This window comes from Lepidochelys kempii, chromosome 3 (genome assembly GCF_965140285.1).
Source record: "Lepidochelys kempii isolate rLepKem1 chromosome 3, rLepKem1.hap1, whole genome shotgun sequence".
Taxonomy (NCBI): domain Eukaryota; kingdom Metazoa; phylum Chordata; order Testudines; family Cheloniidae; genus Lepidochelys; species Lepidochelys kempii.
The window spans coordinates 133,907,600-133,929,570 of NC_136382.1; the positions used below are offsets into that span (position 1 = coordinate 133,907,600).

The 21,971-nt window shown below is 38.1% G+C and overlaps 1 protein-coding gene across 1 annotated transcript in view; it reads right to left on the minus strand.

The window, feature by feature from the left end:
• PCNX2 (pecanex 2) overlaps positions 1–21,971 on the minus strand; it is a 224,881-nt gene that overhangs the window by 72,028 nt on the left and 130,882 nt on the right. The window contains exons 22-23 of the mRNA XM_073338102.2: positions 9,342–9,452; positions 4,167–4,294 (exon numbers count right to left, since the gene is read on the minus strand). Coding sequence (XP_073194203.2) covers positions 4,167–4,294; positions 9,342–9,452 — 239 coding nt within the window. The remainder of the gene's footprint in view (positions 1–4,166; positions 4,295–9,341; positions 9,453–21,971) is intronic.

Sequence of the window (21,971 nt, forward strand, 5' to 3'; positions counted from 1 at the left end):
CACTTCTTTACCCAGTTGTGTTCCTCCATTCCCATTTAAAAAACAAATTATTGTCCTAATTGCATGTCTCGCACTGCCAGCTCCAGACCCTGCTGCCCAAAGAGGTAGGAGGGCCTGTTGCCAAAGAATAGACTTGAGGGATTAAATTTTTCCTGTCTAAGCAAAAATGGAAGGATTAAAAGACACAGTGGAACTGCAGGACATGCAATAAAGAAGCTACTGCATGTATCCAAAGAAGCAGGGTAAAGAGATGACCAAACTGCACTCCACTGAAGACTTGGAGAAGTTGCTTGCTACCTAGACTGGTGGCCTCAAGACTCTCTCCCTTCTGGTCATCAGTTCTTTGTCATCATCCCCCTTCCACCCATCCTAATGCATCATCAACATAATAACAGTACTCAAAGTTTTACACATATGCACCTATGGCTCTCCCTTACAAAAACTACTGGACAAAATGATTCGTCCTCAGCTAACTCCACATCTAGCTATGAAATGCCAATTCCTTCAACATCTGCTTCTGTATCTACCCATTTAGCTCTTAACAAATATTAGCTATCAATGTATGTAAACTTGGCCTATAGTTTGCATTTTTCTGCACACCCTAACAAGGGAATTGGGAGGGGCTAGAACAATGTTCCAGTCCAATTCAACTTCCTGCGTCTTTTGTTCGAATAACTTCATAAGATTTTCTATCCCTTAATGCACCAAAAGGCAATCCTTTTGATTTTTTAACTTTTTCTGCATTAGGCAGACCCTTTCATGGAGCAATCCCTGGTATCTACTACAACAGATATTTACATACCAAGGAGCTTAAGAATTTAGATTAGTCTCACTGATTTCAATAGGACAGTTTATGAGGAAGGACTGCTCCTGTAAGTAATGTTTTGCAGGATCAGACCTAAAGCAGTATTGGTTTGACACTTTCTGATTATCTGCGTCCCACTATTGTATACTATTCTACCTTTAATATAATATTGTGCCCAATTTTTATCTGACAGTGTTTCTTTAAGGCACTCAGGAACGTCTAAATTCAAACTCCCACTCTGCTTAGAAAGCTCAACTATTCATGAAAACAATAAAAGATGGACGTGAAAGTGAAGAAAAGGGGAATCAGAGCCAGAAGTGCTAATGACAAAATAAATATAGATCCATGTAAGGTGATTACATAGAAGTTTTGCAGGCTTCCACATGTTCAGGCAAACGTTTATTTCACTTGGATGGCAATCAGAATCTTCTGCAAGACTGTTTTTTCACATTCATATTAAAAATAGGTGAAAGAGAAGCAAGGAACCATACCACATTTTCTAGTGCGTAACAAAGAACAAATCTGGCAAAAGAATGTGGTCTTCAAACCATGAACAACTTTAAGAAGAAAGACAAAATCTTTAAAAAATGCTGAATGACAAACTTTGAGAAAGGTAGGGACAGATCCCAGCAGGCATAAACTGTCACAGCTCCATTGACTTCATGTAAGGTGATTACATAGAAGTTTTGCAGGCTTCCACATGTTCAGGCAAACGTTTATTTCACTTGGATGGCTATTAGAATCTTCTGCAAGACTGTTTTTTCACGTTCATATTAAAAATAGGTGAAAGAGAAGCAAGAAACCATACCACATTTTCTAGTGCGTAACAAAGAACAAATCTGGCAAAAGAATGTGGTCTTCAAACCATGAACAACTTTAAGAAGAAAGACAAAATCTTTAAAAAATGCTGAATGACAAACTTTGAGAAGGGTAGGGACAGATCCCAGCAGGCATAAACTGTCACAGCTCCATTGACTTCAGTGGAACTATGAGAATATACACCACCTAAGGATCTGAGCCTTTGAATACATAGCATTAGTATATGCTACATGTGGGGTGAATTAGTAAGCAAAGGAAGAACTACAGAAGGGCACTGAAAAATGCAGGATGCTTAAAAGAAAATATGTACTGCCATATGTGTGCTATTTGTGTAATGAGTAAAAATGACTTGTGGATGAATGAAGACCACTAAGGGTCTAATTCTGCCTTGCTTGTTCACAAAGAGTATTGCTTTAGTCCATGAGTACTCCTAGTGATTTCAGTTGGAATACTTATGGAGTAAGGTACTACTCAATGCAAGCATGAGTGGCAGGATACGTCTGACAATTACTTAGGAAGACCGAGCCATTTGCTTGGAAATATAAAATGCTACGGAACAAGGATATGCAAAACACAAACACAAGGAGTAAAGAGGAAAATGAACTAAGGAGGCAAAAGTAATAACGAAGATGAAAATAGAAATTAATGACAAACAGAAACAAGTGTTTTAAATACATGAGAAAGAAAGCACTAGACAAGAACTCAGTCAAATTATCAAGGGGGCAGACTGAAAACTTAATGACAGATGTTAAAGCTGCTCAAAGCCAATCTTCCCCCCTTCCCTCCCCAGTTCTCATAAAGAACCTAAAGTTTGTGTAGATCTTCAAAACTGAATATATTTATTGATTATTTATTTTGAATGAGAGAGAAAGGGCACTGGAATTAAATATTAAAAGGTCTACACCAAGATTTTCAAATTAGAGATACAAATGTTAGGTGCCTAAATAAGTGGCTTGATTTTCCGAGATGACGAGCAGTTGCAGCTCCCATTGACTTTAATAACAGGTGGGAGGTTCTCACTCTCTTTCAAAATCAGTCTAATTATTCAGGCACCTAAACATGGATTTAGGTGCCTAACATCAGGCATCCAAGTTTAAACATTTTGGTGAAAAATAATCAAACCAAAACTACCCATTTCCACCTAGGAATAACCTGAAGATATTCAGATCTCTGACTGTTAGGATTGGCACTATGTACCCCATGCGTTCATGACTGCCAAGTTTGATTCTGTATCTCATATCTCGGAAAGAAGCCACATGCCCTCAAAAAACTCCAGCTGACCTAAAATACAGCAGTCCTTCTGTTTAGCAACACAGGATACCATCTGCCTCAGTTCTCCACTCCATGCACTTGCACTCTAGCTACCTGAGAGATTCTCTCTCCTTCCACTTCTATGACCTCACACAAAAGCTACATTCCACTAGATTCTAGAATGATTAAACTAAGGGATGCTTGTGAGAGCAGGAAACAGAACTTTCACAAGATTTGGACCCAGATTATGAAATCCCCCCTCCCCTCCACAAAAGATGACCAAAAAAAAAAACCCTAATAATTTTTAGAAATAAATACAAACCCTGTTTATTTGACTTCATAATATTCTTCGTTTATTTATTTCTTCACGCACATTCATTCACACCCATCAACTCACTCACACAAACCAAAACCAACCTAACAGAAAAATCTACAAACTAATCACACTACTTCTCCTACAGGTTGGAAAAGAAACAAAAAGAGACAGTTATTTCTATATTTAAATACGTGGGAGGTGCTCAGATATCATGCTGATGTGAGGCCATATATGTGCAGCAGACGCACAAAGTGTGTTGCACTCCTCTTTGGTCTGGCCAATTTCTATTTTGGCTTACATTCTTCACGGTCTGTCCTAAACTACTCTGAGTTTCTGTGTGCTGTTCAACAGCTGCAATACTTTACTCCAAAGCTGGCTGCATGTAAATGGTGGACGAAGGAACTATATATAGTCTGTAAACTGCTTTGAGATCCTACTGTATAAAAGGCACTAAAATAAAATGTACAGAGTCATTATTACATAATTTCTATGTTCTTAAGTTCATTTTCTTGTCCAACTAGAAGACAGAAAACTACAATAAAAAACAACCAAACATGATATCAAACTCTGTGAAAGATTACCTATTAAAAATCATTGCATCAGACTCATCAGTTTGCCCATTCACATTTAGCGCTGAGAGTTCCTCACCATCTGCAAACTGGTAAAAATTTGCTAACACTAGCTACTAAAACAATAAAGGACACTTATGATTTCCATAGCTTTGTTGCTGTCTGATTGCAGCAAATGTGATATGACATATGATATGTAAGATCCTGATAATTATTTAAGTAAATTTTAATAAATAACTAAATAAGTACAAAATATTAATACAGTAGGACCAGACCTTAACAAAAAGGTTATCCTCATACCCTGGAGCAACATGTAAAATTATCTTTTAAAAAACAAAAAAAGCAGAAATGAAACTAGTAAGAGCAAAACATTCCAAACAGGTGTATAAAACTTTATTTGTCTTACTTGTAGTTTTTCTCCCAGAACTTGACTGGTCTGGCATAAGATGTGATAAAAATGACACTACCAAGAAATGGACTCAGTGGAGTAGAAAAGATTGAAGTGGCCAGAGTTTGTAAGAAAAGCATAGCAGAGTCTGAAAAGTTCAAGTTAAGGTAACATGAATGATTTCATCACACTTTTAAATCGTTCTTCAGACAGCCCTCACCTATTTTATTTTTATCATTTTTTCCAAGGTAGGGAAGGAAGCTCTGAAGTCATACACAACAGAACTAATTATCAAAATGAGGACTGTAGCTGTTCAAACTTAAATAGTTCTAATAATGAGGGCCACATGTTTAGGTGAACAAGTTGCAGGGCAGAATGGCTGGCAGCAGAGCCACCACTGTCAGATTTCTGCCAGAGTTTCCCTGTTCCGGGGGTGGGGGTGGAGAGGTTCTCTACCAGCCTTCTCCAGCTGCTTTAATGCCATTTACACAACAGAGAATCTGGACCAAAGATCTCTTATCCTTAATCACTCTAGGTGAACGCCTGAGCCCAATGAAGTCAATGGGAGTTTTACCACTGGTATCAATGAGTCAAGCATTTCACCCTGTGTTTTTTCCCTCAAGAGCATGGATATATCATCAAACCTACTGGTTTGAAATGAGGCTTTCCAGCAAATGGAACTTACCCTAGCTTTCATCAGATATTTATTATCACATACTGATTGCCTAGTAAAAATCTTCTACATATCATATTTATTGAACTGTTCACAAAGTGGGAAGAAGAGTGCAGGGGAAGTAACATAGGTAAACATGCTGGTGCATGCATTCATGGTTTACTACTTTAAAAATAATTATTATATTATACATTCTAGATGTGTTGAAAACAAGTCTAGGAAACACAATGAAGAGGTGGATAAATATATAAAGAAAGATGTAACAGGAGCATGATTTAAAAGACTTGGGAACAAATTCTCATTTTAGTTACACCAGGCCCTTGAATTTCTGGAGAGAACGCTACGTGCAGCCTGTTGGCATGACAGACTCAATTATCCCGTTTTACACCTTACTTGGGGAAAAGGTATTTTATAAAGAACGTACAGCTGCTGGGCAAGTATCAAAGTACTGGGATTACAACACCAATGGTGCCTCTCTGAAACCAGAATTAAGGTCCAATCATTGAAAAGCAATAGTCTTTTGATTCAGCCTATTCTAATAATGGCCAATATATAGATTCTGCAATCTTTGAGAAACTAAAGCTCAATTTGTAATGCATATTTTATTTTAAAATTGAAAAATATTCACATTGCAGTTTTCCAACTAAAAGTCTATTAGCCAAGCTTTGGAAGCAATATGAAGCATTTATGAACAAATATTTAGCAAGAGCTTTCATTGAAAATCCTTAAACTTATTAAAAGAGAGTGATCTGGAATGGTGTCTGAGTGCATTAGTGAGTTTGCAAACTGAGCTGCCCTAAGAGGCTAAAAGTTCAAAAACCATCAGAGAGATCATACAGAAGGGCAAAAGTTTGTCAGCAAACTTCAATTGTCATATTACACTGGAATCATAACCTATACTGGTTCTGAAAGATAAAGAATTATTTGCAAGTGTCAGATAAGAGGAGTGATCAGAGGAGCTGAAAAGATGGGAGGAAAACAAGGAGCACAGATAATGACAAAGTAATTAACATAAAAACAGTCAATATGATGAGCTAGGACTTTTGGGACTTCACTGTGAAATGTTTACATTAAAGGTACAGCTCAAACAATAGCAACCTTTGGGTTCTCTTCCAGCCAAATGACATAATCATTATTATATGTAACTTGGAAGACAATTCTCATTTGACTTTTTGGAGAGCGGTTTTAATTAAGAGGGTCACATACATAAACAGATCAAAGGAGCAGGTAACAGGACCATACCTTCATTCTTTAAATTGGGGGATCTTCTGATAATATTTGTATCCTACATGCTCTACGTTTTCCAGATTTCAGGACAGGGAATTTGTTTTGTTGCACATACTTTACAATAGCTAAAGTGTTATGAATATTTATGGAAAATGATAAATAATTTTCTAATTAAGTTCATTTCTAAATATTCCTTACCTCACTTTGATGTGTAGTGTGGGAAATTATTTTTGTCTGTGATCAGATACTTTTAACTCATAGCAACTGATGTATTTTTATTAGGTTCTCTTGTGTTTGGTAGCAATGCACTGATTATGTTCAAGTATTATTATGCTACTATGGTATTATAGTACTTTTATTACAGTGAATTTAAAATTCCCATATTATGTTTCAGTTCATTTTCCCTGTGCACCATCTTCTTTATGACTGCTGTATTCATCCCTTTGCAGAAGGCACACATAAGACCCTCCATGCTACAGAACATCCATAATACGCCCACTTGGGGCAAAGATGGACAAAGCAGATATTAGAGGCTTCCACAAATTCCCACAAAACCTGCATGGTCTTATTTTAGGGCAGCAAGGAAGAGAAGACTAAAACTGGCTAAGGGAGAGGGCAACTGGATCTGAGTTTTGCCAGAACCAGTAGTTGTGAAATCTTACAGAGTGGTCATGGAGGGGTTATTATAAATAGGTTTCCATCTACGTGCATATATTGAAGGCTGGAATAGTGATTGCTGAGGTGTTACACTACAGCCCATGATATGTTGGGCTTTGGGCGGATTCCATCCCTTCCAACCCATACACACAACCTGAGTCTTAAAGGCTTCCCTCTGAGTTCAGCACTAGAGTCACAGGTCTCTGGGTGGCAGCAACTGGAAAAAGGAGATGGGGCAGATGGCTGCTTTTGGCTTCCTTCTCTGATATCAGTGCAGGAACCACAAGGCAGCAGTGGTGGCACATCTGAAACTGTGTAATCTGAAATACTAATAATTCTGCTCTTGATCCCACAGCCATTTTATTCATGTAAAACTCCCATGGACTTCTAATTATATTACCGTCAGCAATGAGGTTGGAATTTATGGAGTTGTCTAGTTTTATGTACAATGGAAACTAAAACCATTTTAGAGTAACAGCCGTGTTAGTCTGTATTCGCAAAAAGAAAAGGAGGACTTGTGGCACCTTAGAGACTAACCAATTTATTTGAGCATGAGCTTTCGTGAGCTACAGCTCACTTCATCAGATGCAGTGAGCTGTAGCTCACGAAAGCTTATGCTCAAATAAATTGGTTAGTCTCTAAGGTGCCACAAGTACTCCTTTTCTTTTTGTAAAACCATTTTAGGCTCTTAAGTCACTTAAATGCTTTAGAAAATTTTATCCTACATTCATTAGTAACTGTTTGTGGGGCTGGCCCTGCTCTATAGTTCTCATGTTCCCAACAAACTCACTAAGACTTCCAAAGCCCATTTGTTCACTTAGAGTTGTTATGTAAATTATATACATAATAGAAGCAGCAAGATGATCTCATTATCTTCACAGGTAACGTTACAATGGTTCATAGCATGGGAGGGAAAGTATTTACTATATTAAGTTATGTGGAAAAGGTTCCACAAAGCAAATAAAAATGTTAGGAAAGCACTTTTCATATGATGATGGAAATAAGTGCCATTACTAGTCTTCTGGTTTTAAGGGTCAGGAAATAGAAAATTGGCAAGTTTCAAAATGATTACTGTACGCACCAAACCTGTATACCTCTGAAAACTAAAAACTGCTTACATCAAGCACACAACAAATCCCAGTGGTCCTTAGTGTGTTCATTTGAATGCCTCTTTACATATACATGCAAGAACATTAAAATAAATGCATGTTATGTTTGGTTTACTGTGTGATCTCTCACTGGTTTTTTTTTGTTTTTTTAAATGAAAGATATTATGTTAATGTAACATTCCGATTGGGAATTTACCTGAACGTAATGTAGTCAATTCCAAGTTATGGTTCCCAGATCAACCATACTGTAATTTGGCTGTCTTGTGCATATGTAGCATTTTTGCATTATTCTTAATGGGGATGATGCATAAAAGTTAATAGAAAATTCCATGCATATATACAAAAGGACAGAGTTATTGTTGTTGTGGGAACAGTAACTTATTCATGTGAATTCTTAACCATAACATTACATTAAGATACTGTTTTGCATTTAACAAGGATATCGTTAACTTAAATAATAGATAGCCAATCTAAATGTACTTCAACAATAACTACATAAATCAACTAAATCCTATTCAGTAACTGCCTTACTTTAGAAAAAATCCTACTTAGGGATTTTATTAACATTAAAGTTACTGTCACTACAAAATAATTGCATTTGAAGAGAAATCTTGTTAAAGTATAATCTTCGGTTTTGAAATGTTCTGCTAAATAACTTAAAATAAACTTTTTAATTGCAATTTCTAGATACAAATAGGGACTCAAATTAATACAGAATGTGGATTTTGATGATGGCTCTTGCTACGCCTCCTGCTTCAAAATTGGTTGGAGCCAGCTTTACTTTTACTATTAAATTTTGTTAATAATGTCTTTTTGGAATCTTTCCTTTTGGGAGCTATTGTAAGTACATTTCCAGCTATCCTATGATATTTCATGTCTTAGAACCAAAAGTGGAAAATTTTAAAAGAAGAAAACTTCCCAACCCACTCAATGGAAAATTTGTATAAAAGAAAATCAAAGTCAGATTACGATTAAGACAGGAAAAATTTAGAAGGATGCAACAGGGAAAAACCAGATGAAGCAAATCCCTGCATTCAGACATTAGCCAGGGCTAACTGTTAAAAGGATTAACATTTTAGAACCCAATCCTCAGGATGCTCACCATCCCACAAGAACAGCATTATAAAGAAGACAAAGATGGAGATATTGTACCGAGAATACTTTTTCTACACAAGGCACACTAAGTGTTGTGCTGGGATGAGAAAGAACATTATAAGAAAAGATAATTGGCTGAATATGAATGGTGAAGAAGGAAATAGCATTAAACATCCTGGTCCAAATTCTGCTCAATTCCCCAGTTGCAATTCCTAATGCAGTCAATAGCTGCATCCAAATAACAGAGAAAAACTGGGTCCCCTCTGTCTAAGGAGACCTTATTAGAAGTAACATGGTGTCCCAGAATCAGTGTAAAATATTTTCAGTTTTTTATTAAATGTAATTATTAAATATTACTCTCTTTGTTCAAACCCTGTAGAATCATGAACAGTGAAACTGGGAGTAAGTACAAACAAAAAATCTGTAAAGGATATGAGGTATTGAGAAGAGCTGAGCGAACACGTGAAATGAAGAGCCCCAAGCAATCTGCCAGGGAGCAATGTAGGTCATAACAAACTGTAATTTTTGCAGTAGATCCCACAGCTGAAAACAAGAGAAAGAAAAAAAATATATGACATTTACAGGTATGAAGGTAATTTCAACAGTTAAAATTTTAAAATTCTAAATCCTTTACCATTGTGCATTGTATGGTAACTGTACTGGAGTGAACAAAATTCAGTTTCTATTGTGCTACTTTGTTCATTGATTAAGGTCCTGAAATAGGAAGATGCTTAATAGGAAGATGTATTTAACTTTAAGCACAATTAGTCTCATTAACTTCTCAAGTGTTTAAATTTAGATACATGCTTAAGTACCTAGCTGAACTGCGGCCTAAGTGATTTTCTTTTAAAAGCATCTGTGCTCAAAGAGGGAGTAAAACTGTACCATTATGTGCTAACTTGGTTATCTTGCTAACTTATATGATTATGCATTAACTTCTATGATATTCATTTTGCACCACCAGGGAAAACTGAAGAATAGGCATATAGACAGCTGAAGAATAGGCATGTTTCTGCTAGCAGAGATTCCCTTATTAAATTGGGACCTCTTGGATCTAAATTGATACACAGCCTAATCATCCTAAGTCTTCTGAGATTTGTGTCTATCATTTTCCTTTCACGTCTTCAGATGTTCTTGTCAGAGAAACAAAAAACACATTCTGTTAAATTATACTTCTTAAGAAGTTCTAACATATTCATTTACAAAGCCAGAGAAAAATATGCTGTTCTTTTTACTGTGCATGATAATATGGTAGAAAAGGTTAGAGATAACTATGTTGGGAACAACAGTCAATCTGTAACAGGTGTTCAGTAGAGCAAACTGGAACACTTCATACAATGTACCACACAGCCGGGACAGGATGGCAAAGAACATTGGTTTTGACTTTTGTAAAACACACATGGTGACGCTATTGCTAGCTCCCTACTCAAGAACAACACATATCTATTTCATGAAGTAGTAGATTTTTACCCTCAGCTCCCTCCGCAAAGGCCCGGAGCAGAAATTTTGTGCTGACTAGACTGGGTCATCAACAGACTCATATTGCAGTGTTGTCACCTGACAAATTATGGACAAGCTTTGGCCTTCAACCAGAGTTGGTATGAAGCACACATGCACTGTATGTGAGAACAAAACAGGAGTGTACGCAACACTTCATAACATTGTAGCAACACATCCTGAACAAGCATTTTGTACCTACTACTTATTTTGACTGATGAAATGAAAAAACAGGACATTTTAGACCTCCCAATAAAAGCCTGACAGACACAGAGGCTATGATTTCACTGCAGAGCTCATTCAAGTTATCTACACCTGAGTTACTTCTCCTGAGTTAGTCTAGCTCAAGTGAGAGCATTCACACTGCAAAATAATACTTGATCTGCTGTGTCCATTCTGGCGCTGCACTCATTTATGTGTGGCACAAAGACTTGTGGAGGCATATCCCATAGTTCTTGCTGCTGCAGCAAGCTGAGTTGCTCTAATGAATTCTTTCTCAGTGAAGAAGTGGGAGAACTTGTCTTTCCTTTGCAGGCACACCAGTGGAACTGCCGGAATGCATTGGAGGACTAGTGGCACTTAAGGGTGGTTGTGTTAGCAGCTGATGAGTTGTCCAAACTGAGCTATAGCCGATTCCCCCTGACAGGCTAGTCAACTCAAGGTAAAAGCAACACCCCATACTTGAGTTTTTGCATGTGTGTGGGGAATGGGACTCAAGGTAGCAGCAACACTCTAACTATTTTTGCTATAAAGACAAGTCCAGACATCATTTGAGAAACCAGGATAGTCCTGGTAAAACCAGGTTGTATGGTCTCTCTAAAACAAATCTTCATTACCCTCCCCCAAATTTCTGTTGTGGGGCTTTGCTTTGTTTGTTTTGGTACATTAGAAATTCAGGTCTGTTCTACCTTGTTTCCTCTGTAAGACAAATCAAAGGAAGGACAAATCAAATGCACAACTACAAAATGGGGAATAATGGGTTAAGCGGTAGTAGTAACAAAAAGGAGCTGGGTGTTGTGGTGAATCAGAAACTGAATATGACTCAAAAATGTGATGCAGTTACTAAAAAGGCTAATCTCATTCTAGGAGTTAACAAGAAGTGTGTCATAGTTACTAAAAAGGCTAATCTCATTCTAGGAGTTAACAAGAAGTGTGTCATATATAAGGTTACCTTATATATGACACACTTCTTGTTAACTCCTAGAATGAGATTAGCCTTTTTAGTAACTGCATCACATTTTTGAGTCATATATATATATGGGAGATAACTGTCCCACTCTCTTTGCCATAGGTGAGTCCTCAGGTGGAGTGTGTCCAATTCTGGGTGCCACACTTTAGGAAAGATGTGGAGAAATCGGAGAGAGTCCAGGGGAGATCCACAAAAGTGACAAAGGATTTAGAAAACCTGACCTATAAGGAAAGGTTAAAAAAATGGGCCTGCCTAGTCTTGAGAACAGAAGACTGAGAGGGACGTGATAACAATCTTCAGATATACTAAGGGTGTTATACAAAAAACACAGTGACCAATTATTCTCCATGTTCACTGAAGGTCGGACAAGAAGTAATGGGCTTAATCTGCAACAATCTCTAGAACAGGCTTCTAAGGCAGGTTGTGGACTCCCCATTGTGACAAATACGGCAATTTCCTGCAATAACTTTGGAAAATCTTGTTCAATTAAGTTTAAATAGCTTTGTAGTCTATTGTATTATAAAGGCAAAGTTTATGTATTATTGTGATTTTCTAAATGTAGCTTCTCCAGGGTGTGGTGATGCGGCCAGTGGAAACCCTGGGAAGCACTATGCGTTTCAAAGAACTACTTTAAACAATGTGTCAGACAAGAAGGAACTTTCAGGACAAACAAAATTAAGTGGGTTTCTTGGTGGTGGGGTGGGGAATACAAATTCCCACCTCCAGACCCAATCTTTTGATGCTGCACCCTGAAGAGAGAACCATTGGCTGGATGATTACTTATTCACAGTATCTGCAAATCAAAGACCCAGACTATACAAAAGAAAGGGTAACCCATGTTCTGAGCAAAAGCTGTTACAAACCTGTGACCACAGAAAAACCCCTTGGTGGGGTTTGAAGGAATGAATCCTGCCAGAGCCGTTGTTGGAGTTGGGGATGATCTCTGGTAAGCCTATTAACATGTGTGTAAGTTCTTTTATAGTATTTAATATGTTTACTCTATAACACTTTCACCTTAAGAATAAATGTGCTTGCTTAGAAAGGGCTGTGCAGTTGCTTATAGCTGTGGGCAATTATGTTGTTCATGGCTTTCAAAGAGTAGAGACAGCACAGACACTGGCCTGGTTAGGCCACCTAGCTTGTTGGGGAGCTCACAGTGTAGGCAGGGAACTGTGCAGCCCCTGACCTGTAACACCCATTTCTGGAGGACAGATTGGACAAACACACCTGTCAGGGATCATTTAGGTTTACTTGGTCCTACCTCACTGCAGGGGGCTAGAGGTCTCTTCCAGTCCTACATTTCTAGGATTTTATGACTTTGACTGGAGGACTATGACATTAAATATGGCATGCAAGTGAAACCTGATTGAGAGTAGAATAGACTTTTATTCAGGCTGTTTAATCCTCTGGGTTTTTTGTTTGTTTGTTTGTTTAACATCTAGACATCTGAAATGCTTGACTGAACAGCTGGGGAGGGGGTCTATCTTTTCTTAAAAGCTAACAACTCAAATTTGAGACCTTCAAAAATACAAAGTGAAACTATGGTAAAAACTACAAAGGTCTGCTTGTTTCATACTGAAAATCACAAGCCCACAAATCAGCCCAAATGCACTCAAAATGCAGTCAGCGTTCACCGAATGGTTCTCAAACATCAGCAAACATAGTTCAAGTTTTGGGTTGTAATAAAACCTAAACTAGGGGGAGCCTCTTCCGGTTTTGTGTTTCATTCGTTCTATGAATCTCTAATATCTACACCGTCTTCCAAAACAGAAGGTTCTCAGTAGGTCTTGGCTCTCTGCTGCCTGTTACCCACAACCTCCACTGCTACTTCTGCTAGAAGGAGAAAGGATGCTCTCTCCATCCAGCCACTTCATAAGCTCAATGCCCTCTTCCTCCAGAAGCAAAGAGGAGGACAAATCAAAAAGAGCTGCTCTCCCCACTGGCCATTTCCTGAACTTTCTGCTATTTGCCATCACACAACTAATGGTTCTTAGAGATGGGTGGTGGAGTGTGTTACCAATTTCAAAAAAATTACATGTAAAAAGGGAAATTCTAGTGAGTTTTCCTTATTCTGCAGAATCCCTTAATAATGATGTAGCCTCTAGCACTTTTCATAATCTGACAATATTTACCAGAGGAATTGTCACCTTCATTCATTAAGCAACCACAATATAAAGAATCAGGAGCTAAAGAGTTTCCTTTGCCAGATCAACCTGAACAGGTTTTATTCATCACTTGTTTCACCTAGATCAGAAATTACACCAAATACATTCTTCTATGCCTAGCTTGAGAACTCAAAAGGATTTACACAATGATGATATTTTTGCTTCAGAAAGATACTGAAGCAGCTAAAATTTGCCTCTCCAAACACAATCCTCAACCACACAAGCAATATCATTGACTTCTATTGGTAGCACTCATATATCATTCTTCAATTAAAGATAAGGTGCTGCCAATTTAAAAGAAAAGGTTAAAATTTTTGTAAATGACCAGAAATATATAAACTTACACTTACTAAAGCTTTTCTTTTATTTTGGCTGGGAAAGTTGGTAATTAAATTTGCTCTTGATAGGTTTACTGTAATATTAGATCACAAGAATGAAGTCTCTTATCTGTTGTGAAAGCTTTTTTTTTTTTAAAAAAATACTATGCTGAATTTTTGCCGATAAGCAGAAGAAACTCCATGACCTCTCCCTCGGACCTGCATAAAGGATGGAGTTTCTAATTCAGACTACCTCTATCCCAATATGGGATGGGTTAGCAAAGCATATTCTTTAGATCTTGAGTGTTTTGTACAGTTCACTAAGCAGAGGAATTAAATATTATTTAGGGGATGTAAAGTTTTAGTGTTCCCAGATGTTACTCATCTGATAATTTTGCACAGCAACCAGTTTCTTGCTTTTCAATTAGTAAAAATTACTAATATATTCAGTGACTTTAAACTACTGCATTCCTTTCACTGTAAAGTAAGAAAGCAGAACAAATAGATTTTATTTATATCTATTTTATACAGACATGCACTTTATTATACTGATCATCTTTAAAGTCTTCTGTATGGTAAAGCTGCTAACAACTACAAAATTCTTCCTCATAAGAAATATCTTCTGAGTTAAATGTACATCAAAGAGAAAGAAGAGCTAAACGCCCTGATCTGTAAAGATGTTTTTTTGTGTATGACTATTTTTGCCTTGTTGTACATACCAGATAAAATTCTGTGGGTTAATTCAATAGCAAGATTGCATAATTACAGTTACTTACATTAAAGTTATCTTGCAGCATTTGAAATACATTTTTGTTTGTTTAATTATCTCCTTGTCTCAGGTCTGGTGGGCTTCTAGCATCAGTGTAGCAAATATTAGTTCATTTAATAAACTGTGATTGAAGTTGATAAGGATACTTTGCAAGGCGTCTACCTTGCAAAAGTTTTTGCCCGCATGGACCTTTCCACCTGTGTGACATCCAGTGAGAATTTGTGTGGGCTCGATATCTTTATAGGACTGGGGCTAAATAAAGCATAAAAATTGAATTTATCTGCCATATTTAATTGTTGTAAAAATTAGTTGGTTAAAACAGAAAACAATTTAAAATATATTTGTATGCTTCATGTGCAACACAAATCGCCTCTAAAACCAGAGTCTTTAAATACAGAAACAATTTTTACTCCACTGGAACTGGATGTCTTAGGGTTCCACTTCTTAAAATTTCAGTTTAGGCATGGAGGATTCTGGGCTCAGACTTTCTAATGTCTCTTTGGCATTTAATTTTCCACATGTTCTAACAGTTCTACTTGACTGACTGGTACCATCTTATGTGTTTGGACTAAAATCTGTATTTGTAGGTCTAATTATTTGTACTGTATCTTCCTGTTTATATATGAACATATTTCCATATAAATTAACAAAAATATTTCTTTTTTTTTTAAATGGTCAACTTTTTTTATGTGGTAAATACTAAATTAAAACCGGCTGAAACTATTGTTCGTTTGTTTTTGTTATACTGACATTTGCAACAGAGCTGATTATGTCCCCAGTTCATAGCCTAATGTCATTTGAAACACATGCCTCCTCTGAAATCTTGGAAAACAGGATTTACTGGAAATAGTAATACTTTATAGTGCTACGAGCCATTATAACATTCTGTTGGCATAATTTGAATAGAAAAATCAATTTGAATCAGCAACAAACCCCTATTTGCATCTGCAAAGCTTGAAGCCTTTATTCTGTATGATCACATGATGCTCACCTAAATGAGACATGTACCATTAATGCATTAATAGAGTGCTCACTATTTTAATAAAAAATGGAAGAAGGAAACTGAGTTAACATTTATCCTCTTCAGAGGTTACCTTGTTAATTCTTGCTATATAATGTGGTTCAGCAGCAAATTAAAAAAACGGATACATAAAAATACTTGTTATTAATCTCATAAATCTTTTTAAAAAATGCAACATATCAGACAGGGAGGGAGGGTGATCAGTCTGGGGTACTGGGAGTTGTGCCGTCTAAGCTCTATTTGTGACTCTGTCACTGCCTTGCTGCGTGATTTTAGGCAAGTCACTTAATTTTGCTGCATCTGAGTTTATCATCTGTAAAGGTTTCAGAGTAGCAGCCGTGTTAGTCTGTATTCGCAAAAAGAAAAGGAGTACTTGTGGCACCTTAGAAACTAACAAATTTATTTGAGCATAAGCTTTCATGAGCTACAGCTCACTTCATCTGTAAAGTGGCTATTACATTTACCTAACACACAAGCATGCTGTGAGGGTTTATCATGGCAAAGTTACCTGCATACCGCTAATAATCTGCTCTCTACATGTGCTGATCTCCCACTGATATCAACAGGAGTTCAACACACAGTGAACTCCACCCCTTTGCAGGGGGCCCTGCAAAAGTCCTCCACAACCTAGAAGACCCACAGCACCTGGATATGGATGGCAGAGTGACTACATGCAGGTCTTCTGCATTTCTTGTGTACCAGAGAAGTGCGAAATTTGCAGGATGGGTGTATTTCATCAATAGGGACGGGAGAGGATCTATGTAAAGATTCACCCTTAAAGATCGGAGACAAGTCTTCTGCCTTTAATGTTTGTAGGGTCCTTTGAAATTTACAGATGAAAGGCACAGTATAAAAACATACAGCAGTAACTTCAGTCTTCCAAGCTCTGTAATCTTAGTGCCACAGAGCGTAATAAATTTATCTGGCAGAGAATGACATAAGCAGCAGTAGACAAACCATGTATGTCTTATCTTGGGGAAATGGCAATTTTCATTCCTGTAGAAAGAAATCCATTGCTTGTAGGTGAAACTAAAAAGCTTTCCCAGGGATTTGGAACTAGCCAGTGCAGCCTACAAAATGGGCAGGGTTAGCCAGAATAGGCCAGGTGGCAGATGCATTGATTTAGCATTTCTCCTGGGGTGTATCTATGAGCATGGCTACTATGGAGCACCACTTGGAACTAAAAAGTGTATTCCCCAGCTGGAGCTTGGGGAAAGCTTGGTGATCACCTTTGTTAAGACCTGATGTAAAGAGCTGCACAGAAGAAGCCATTTGTAGTGCACATCATATTTTTGAGTGCCATCTACTGGCACCTAATTTTTAGCTATTGACAAATACGATACAGAACACTCATAATAACAACCTTCTCTCCCCTGGAGAGTTGTTACCTTCATCAGTACAGTGTGTGTGTGTAAAGTGTACCACGCTATACTGCTAATGGTGTGTTTGTCCCATTTTTATGCATTGCCTTAGTTCCTTTTTAAAAAAAAAACCTTAAAATTCGGGGACTGTGTCAGGAAAAAAGTCTAATGTGGAGGTCAGTGATGGAAGGATGAATGAATATAAGTTAAACTACATCTCCAATATAAAAAAGGAAACATGAACTGTTAAACTCAGGGATTATCCTGTCAAATATCAGATGTAGCCTTGGGTATTTTTCCTCAACAGAAAGTGTCTTATCAGGGACTTATATGCCAGATATCAAAAAGTTGAGGAAACAGCTGTGAGCTAAGAGGGTACAGCTGATTAAAACACTGGATTTTAGTATGCACGAAAGGCCAGAAATGGATTAGAATCTGAATTAATGATTTAGTGCCAGAAGCTTTTAATTGAAAGATCAGAATTACGGAAGGGGACTGAAAACTGGAAGGGAAAAAGAAAAGAATCAGGATTCTGTCTTACAGTAGTAACTAAAATCACAGAAGCTTGCAGGTTAACCACAGGTTCTGTAGTCTGTATCCACAAAGACAATCCAAAAGGTCCAAAATGTTAATTAGTGGGCTATAGCAAAGCAAGAAAATGGTCAAGGATAACACTGTCATAAAATGGTGAAAAATAAGACGATATGCATAAATTTCACTCTCCTTGAGGGAATCATGGTAAGGATGTTAAATTCTTACAGAATTAAGCCTAATCTGAACAAGTTTGGCAGGTTGTTACTGCCTGGCTCTCTTAGTTGGAGTTGCTGTGACATGAGGATCATCTTTCAGTAATACATGACATGTGGTACTAAAGCAAAGAGAGGTTATATTAAAAAAGGAAACCATTAAAAATAAAAAGTGACAAAATGTTACTACTCTGAAAATTCAGGGGAGATGTGGGGGTGAAACAGAAGAAATATCAAACAGGAAAAATGTATCCATAAGGGAACTCAGCAGGAGTAAGGCTACTTAGGCAAATGAATGCAGTGTTAATGAAGGCAAATTTAACAAGCTCTGGTTCTTTGATTACTCTGTCTTATGCATAAAGACAAATTCTGAACCCTGAGAGAATTTGACTATCAGAAAATATAAGATTAGTTCATATTTTAGTCTTGCTAATTAGTTCATCCACACACACAAATTAAGAGGCCATTAGACTGCCTGTCAATACCATACTAAAGATAGGAAAAGCTAAGATATGACCCTATTGATTAGAGATTTAATGTCATTGGGTCAGAAGATTCCCACCAGGATCTATATGCAAGACGGTGTGTGTGAGGATGTGCGTACTGTTTCTTTAAGACTACCAGGAAGCTAGACAGTTTTACAAAAATACTATTTTTTACTAGGCCCAAAAGTAAACAGGCCAAGAAAAGTTACAAGGTATCTTTTCTCATTTTGGTATTCCAAATGAAATAGTAACTGACAATGAGCCAGTTTGCCAGATCTGAATTTTAAGCTTCTGGCATACAGTATGATTTCAAGCTGCTTTCATTGTTGCCAGCTCCCACACTCACAAGGGAATGGACAGCAGTACAGGTTGTGAAGAGAATCCTCCCGCCAAAGCATCCATTGTTGCTTTGCTGAGCTTACAGGGCAACTTTCTACATTAGTCACTGGATTGAGCCCAGCTCAGCTGCTTATGAGTTAAGAGATCAGAACAGAACAGATTTGGAGACAAATCTTCATCCTATAGCAAGTGGCCTTGCTTAGAAGTATCGGAAGCTTAGATACCCCAATTCTAAGAGGTCACAGGCTTTTTAGTTATCAAAATTCAGCCTGAAGCCTAACCAAGCATGATCCAGGAGATACACTAAGATCCTATATGGTAGATACTGATCAAGATACTCAGTATAGAAGAAATAAGCAGCACCTTAGCTTCCAAAGCCAGTTGAATTCTGTGATTCTAGTAGCAATAGTACTATTACAATAGCTTTCAAGGAGATAAACCTGTTGAGAAGAGCCATAAACCTCTTAAACAGGAGTCTGTCTCTTTTGGGATTTGATAATCCAGGTGAATTAACTGTACCAAATGTTCCTCAAGACCAGAAAGTGGCCAAATTGGTACCAGAGGTGAAGCTGGTTAGAGCACCTGAATCTTTAATTTGTTTTAAAATACTAACTCTTTTTAAAAGATTGCTTATATAGAAAAAAGGGAGAAGGCAGAACAGATGTGCATATAGTTGTCTTAAATCTGCAGTTGGAAGCCAGGCAGGAGAGAGAGAGGCTGGGAAGGTTCTAAGAAGCAGCTCTTCAGTGAAAGAGAGAGAGAGAGAGAAAGAGAGAGAGGCATGATAATACTGTTTTCTTTATTCTAGTTAAGTTTCTGCTTCAGCATTAGAAGAAAGCAATTTTTTAAAATTCTCTACGCACTGTCACATTGGGAGGGATGCCCCCTTTATCTCTCCTCTTCCTAGGGCCCTACAGAGGGATCTCTACTGGGTCCAAGATCTGCAAATAAGGAAGGGAAGGAGAAGACAGGTCAATGGTAAGCGCAGTGTCCTCCAGCAGCCCCACAGTGAGTGCTCAGAAGAGTTAATGTACCCTACTAGGAGCTCTACTAATCACATCCCATAGAGCAGGCTACTAATTTGCCCGGATATGATTTATATATACAACCAAACCACCGCATAGAGTATGTACACTAAGGGCCAAATTATGGCTTCCTGGTACAGGTGGTAAATAATGAAAAGGATAGGTCATTGATTCAGAGAGATCTGGATCAATTGGTAAAATGGAAGCAAGCAAACAATACGTCTTTTAATATGGCTAAACGTCAACGTATATATAGGAACAAAGAAAGCAGATGGTCCTTATACAACGGGGGACTCTATCCTGGGAAGCAGTGACTCTGAAAAGGATTTGGGGGTCATGGTGGATAATCAGTTGAACATGAGCTCCCAATGTGACACCGTGGCCAAAAGAGCTAATGCAATCCTGGAATGCTGTGACTGAATGCACTCCTGTAGTCCCAGCCTATGCACCACTGTACTAATCTTTGTAAAAAATATGCACTGTGATATTATTTGAAAACTAATAACTTGCTGGTCAATAATATCATGGTAAAATGTGTGTAGCAACATTATATGTTAAGTTATTAATTCCCCCTGATTGATACTGGTGACACACGTTCAAACCCACACAGCCCAGATTAGGTAGGACCGGTCAGGTCAAGCAGGTCCTAAACAAAGAAATGTGTGTTTACCTAATTTACATATAAGTTGTAAACAGGGTCCTCAGACAGCCAGAGGGGGAAGACAGGAGACAAGGAAATCTGCATTTCAGCAAACAGAAGTGAGAAGAAACAGCATGCATTCTCTGTCACCACCAGACACCATGTCACCTTATTGATTGCTTGAATAACTTTAACTAGCTGTTACCCTCAGGAAAATACATTTCAAAAGGTAACTGAACTACAAAAGTGAGGGGCAAAAACACCCTAAGTTCTCTCTCTCCCTATCCATCTCTCTCTCTTTCACCTAAGAAGATAAACCAAACAGACCTGAAATTTGGTCAGCCCTGTTGCTGGAAGCAAGTGGTAAGAACTTCACCTTGAACCAAGTGAATCTGTTAAGTTTAGAAAGGTTTTATCTTTATTGCTCTTGTAACCATCTCTGACTCGATGCCTTATACTTAGGGCCCTACCAAACTCACGGTCCATTTTGGTCAATTTCACAGTCATAGGATTTTAAAAATGATAAATTTCATATATTTAAATCTGAAATTTCACAGTGTTGTAACTATAGGGGTCCTGATCCAAAAGAGAGTTGTGGGAGGTGTGTGTGTGTGTGTGTGGGGGGTTTGCCAGGTTATTGAAGGGGGCAGGGGTCTTGGTATTGCCACCCTTACTTCTGCGCCGCTGATGCTGGTAGCGCTGCCTTCAGAGCTGGATGGCTGGAGAGTGGCAGCTGCTGGCCGGGATCTCAGCTCTGAACACCACTGCCAACAGCAGCACAAAACTAAGAGTGGCATGATATGATATTGCTACCCTTACTTCTGTGCTGCTGCTTGTGAGGTGCTGTCTTCAGAGCTGGGCGCCCAGCCAACAGCCACTGCTCTCCGGCCACCTCGCTCTGAGGGCGGTGCAGAAGTAAAGGTAGCAATACCATGACTCCCTTACAATAACCTTGCAACCCCCCGCAATCCTCTTTTGGGTCAGGACCTTCTGTTTGAGAAACGCTGGTTTCCCCCGTGAAATCGGTATAGTATACGGTAAAAATACACAAAAGATCAGATTTCACGGGGGAGACCAGATTTCACGGTCTGTGATGCGTTTTTCAGTCGTGAATTTGGTAGGGCCCTATTTATACTTGAACTCATTTTAAACTCTCTTTATCGTTATTTGTTTTATTCTTTAATTAAAACTAATCCAGTGTTGCGAACTGTTTGGGTAACTTCATTTAAGACAGCAGACTGTTGTATATTGATCCCCTTAAAGGGGCAATGGATCTAATACAGAGGTTCTCAAACTGGGGATCGGGACCCCTCAGGGGGTAGCGAGCTGCCAGCCTCCACCCTAAACCCTGCTTTGCATCCAGCATTTATAATGGTGTTAAATATATAAAAAAGTGTTTTTAATTTATAAAGGGGGGTTGCACTCAGAGGTTTGCTATGTGAAAGGGTAACCGGTACAAAAGTTTGAGAACTACTGATCTAATAGATCTGAATTCCAGGAGAGGGCTA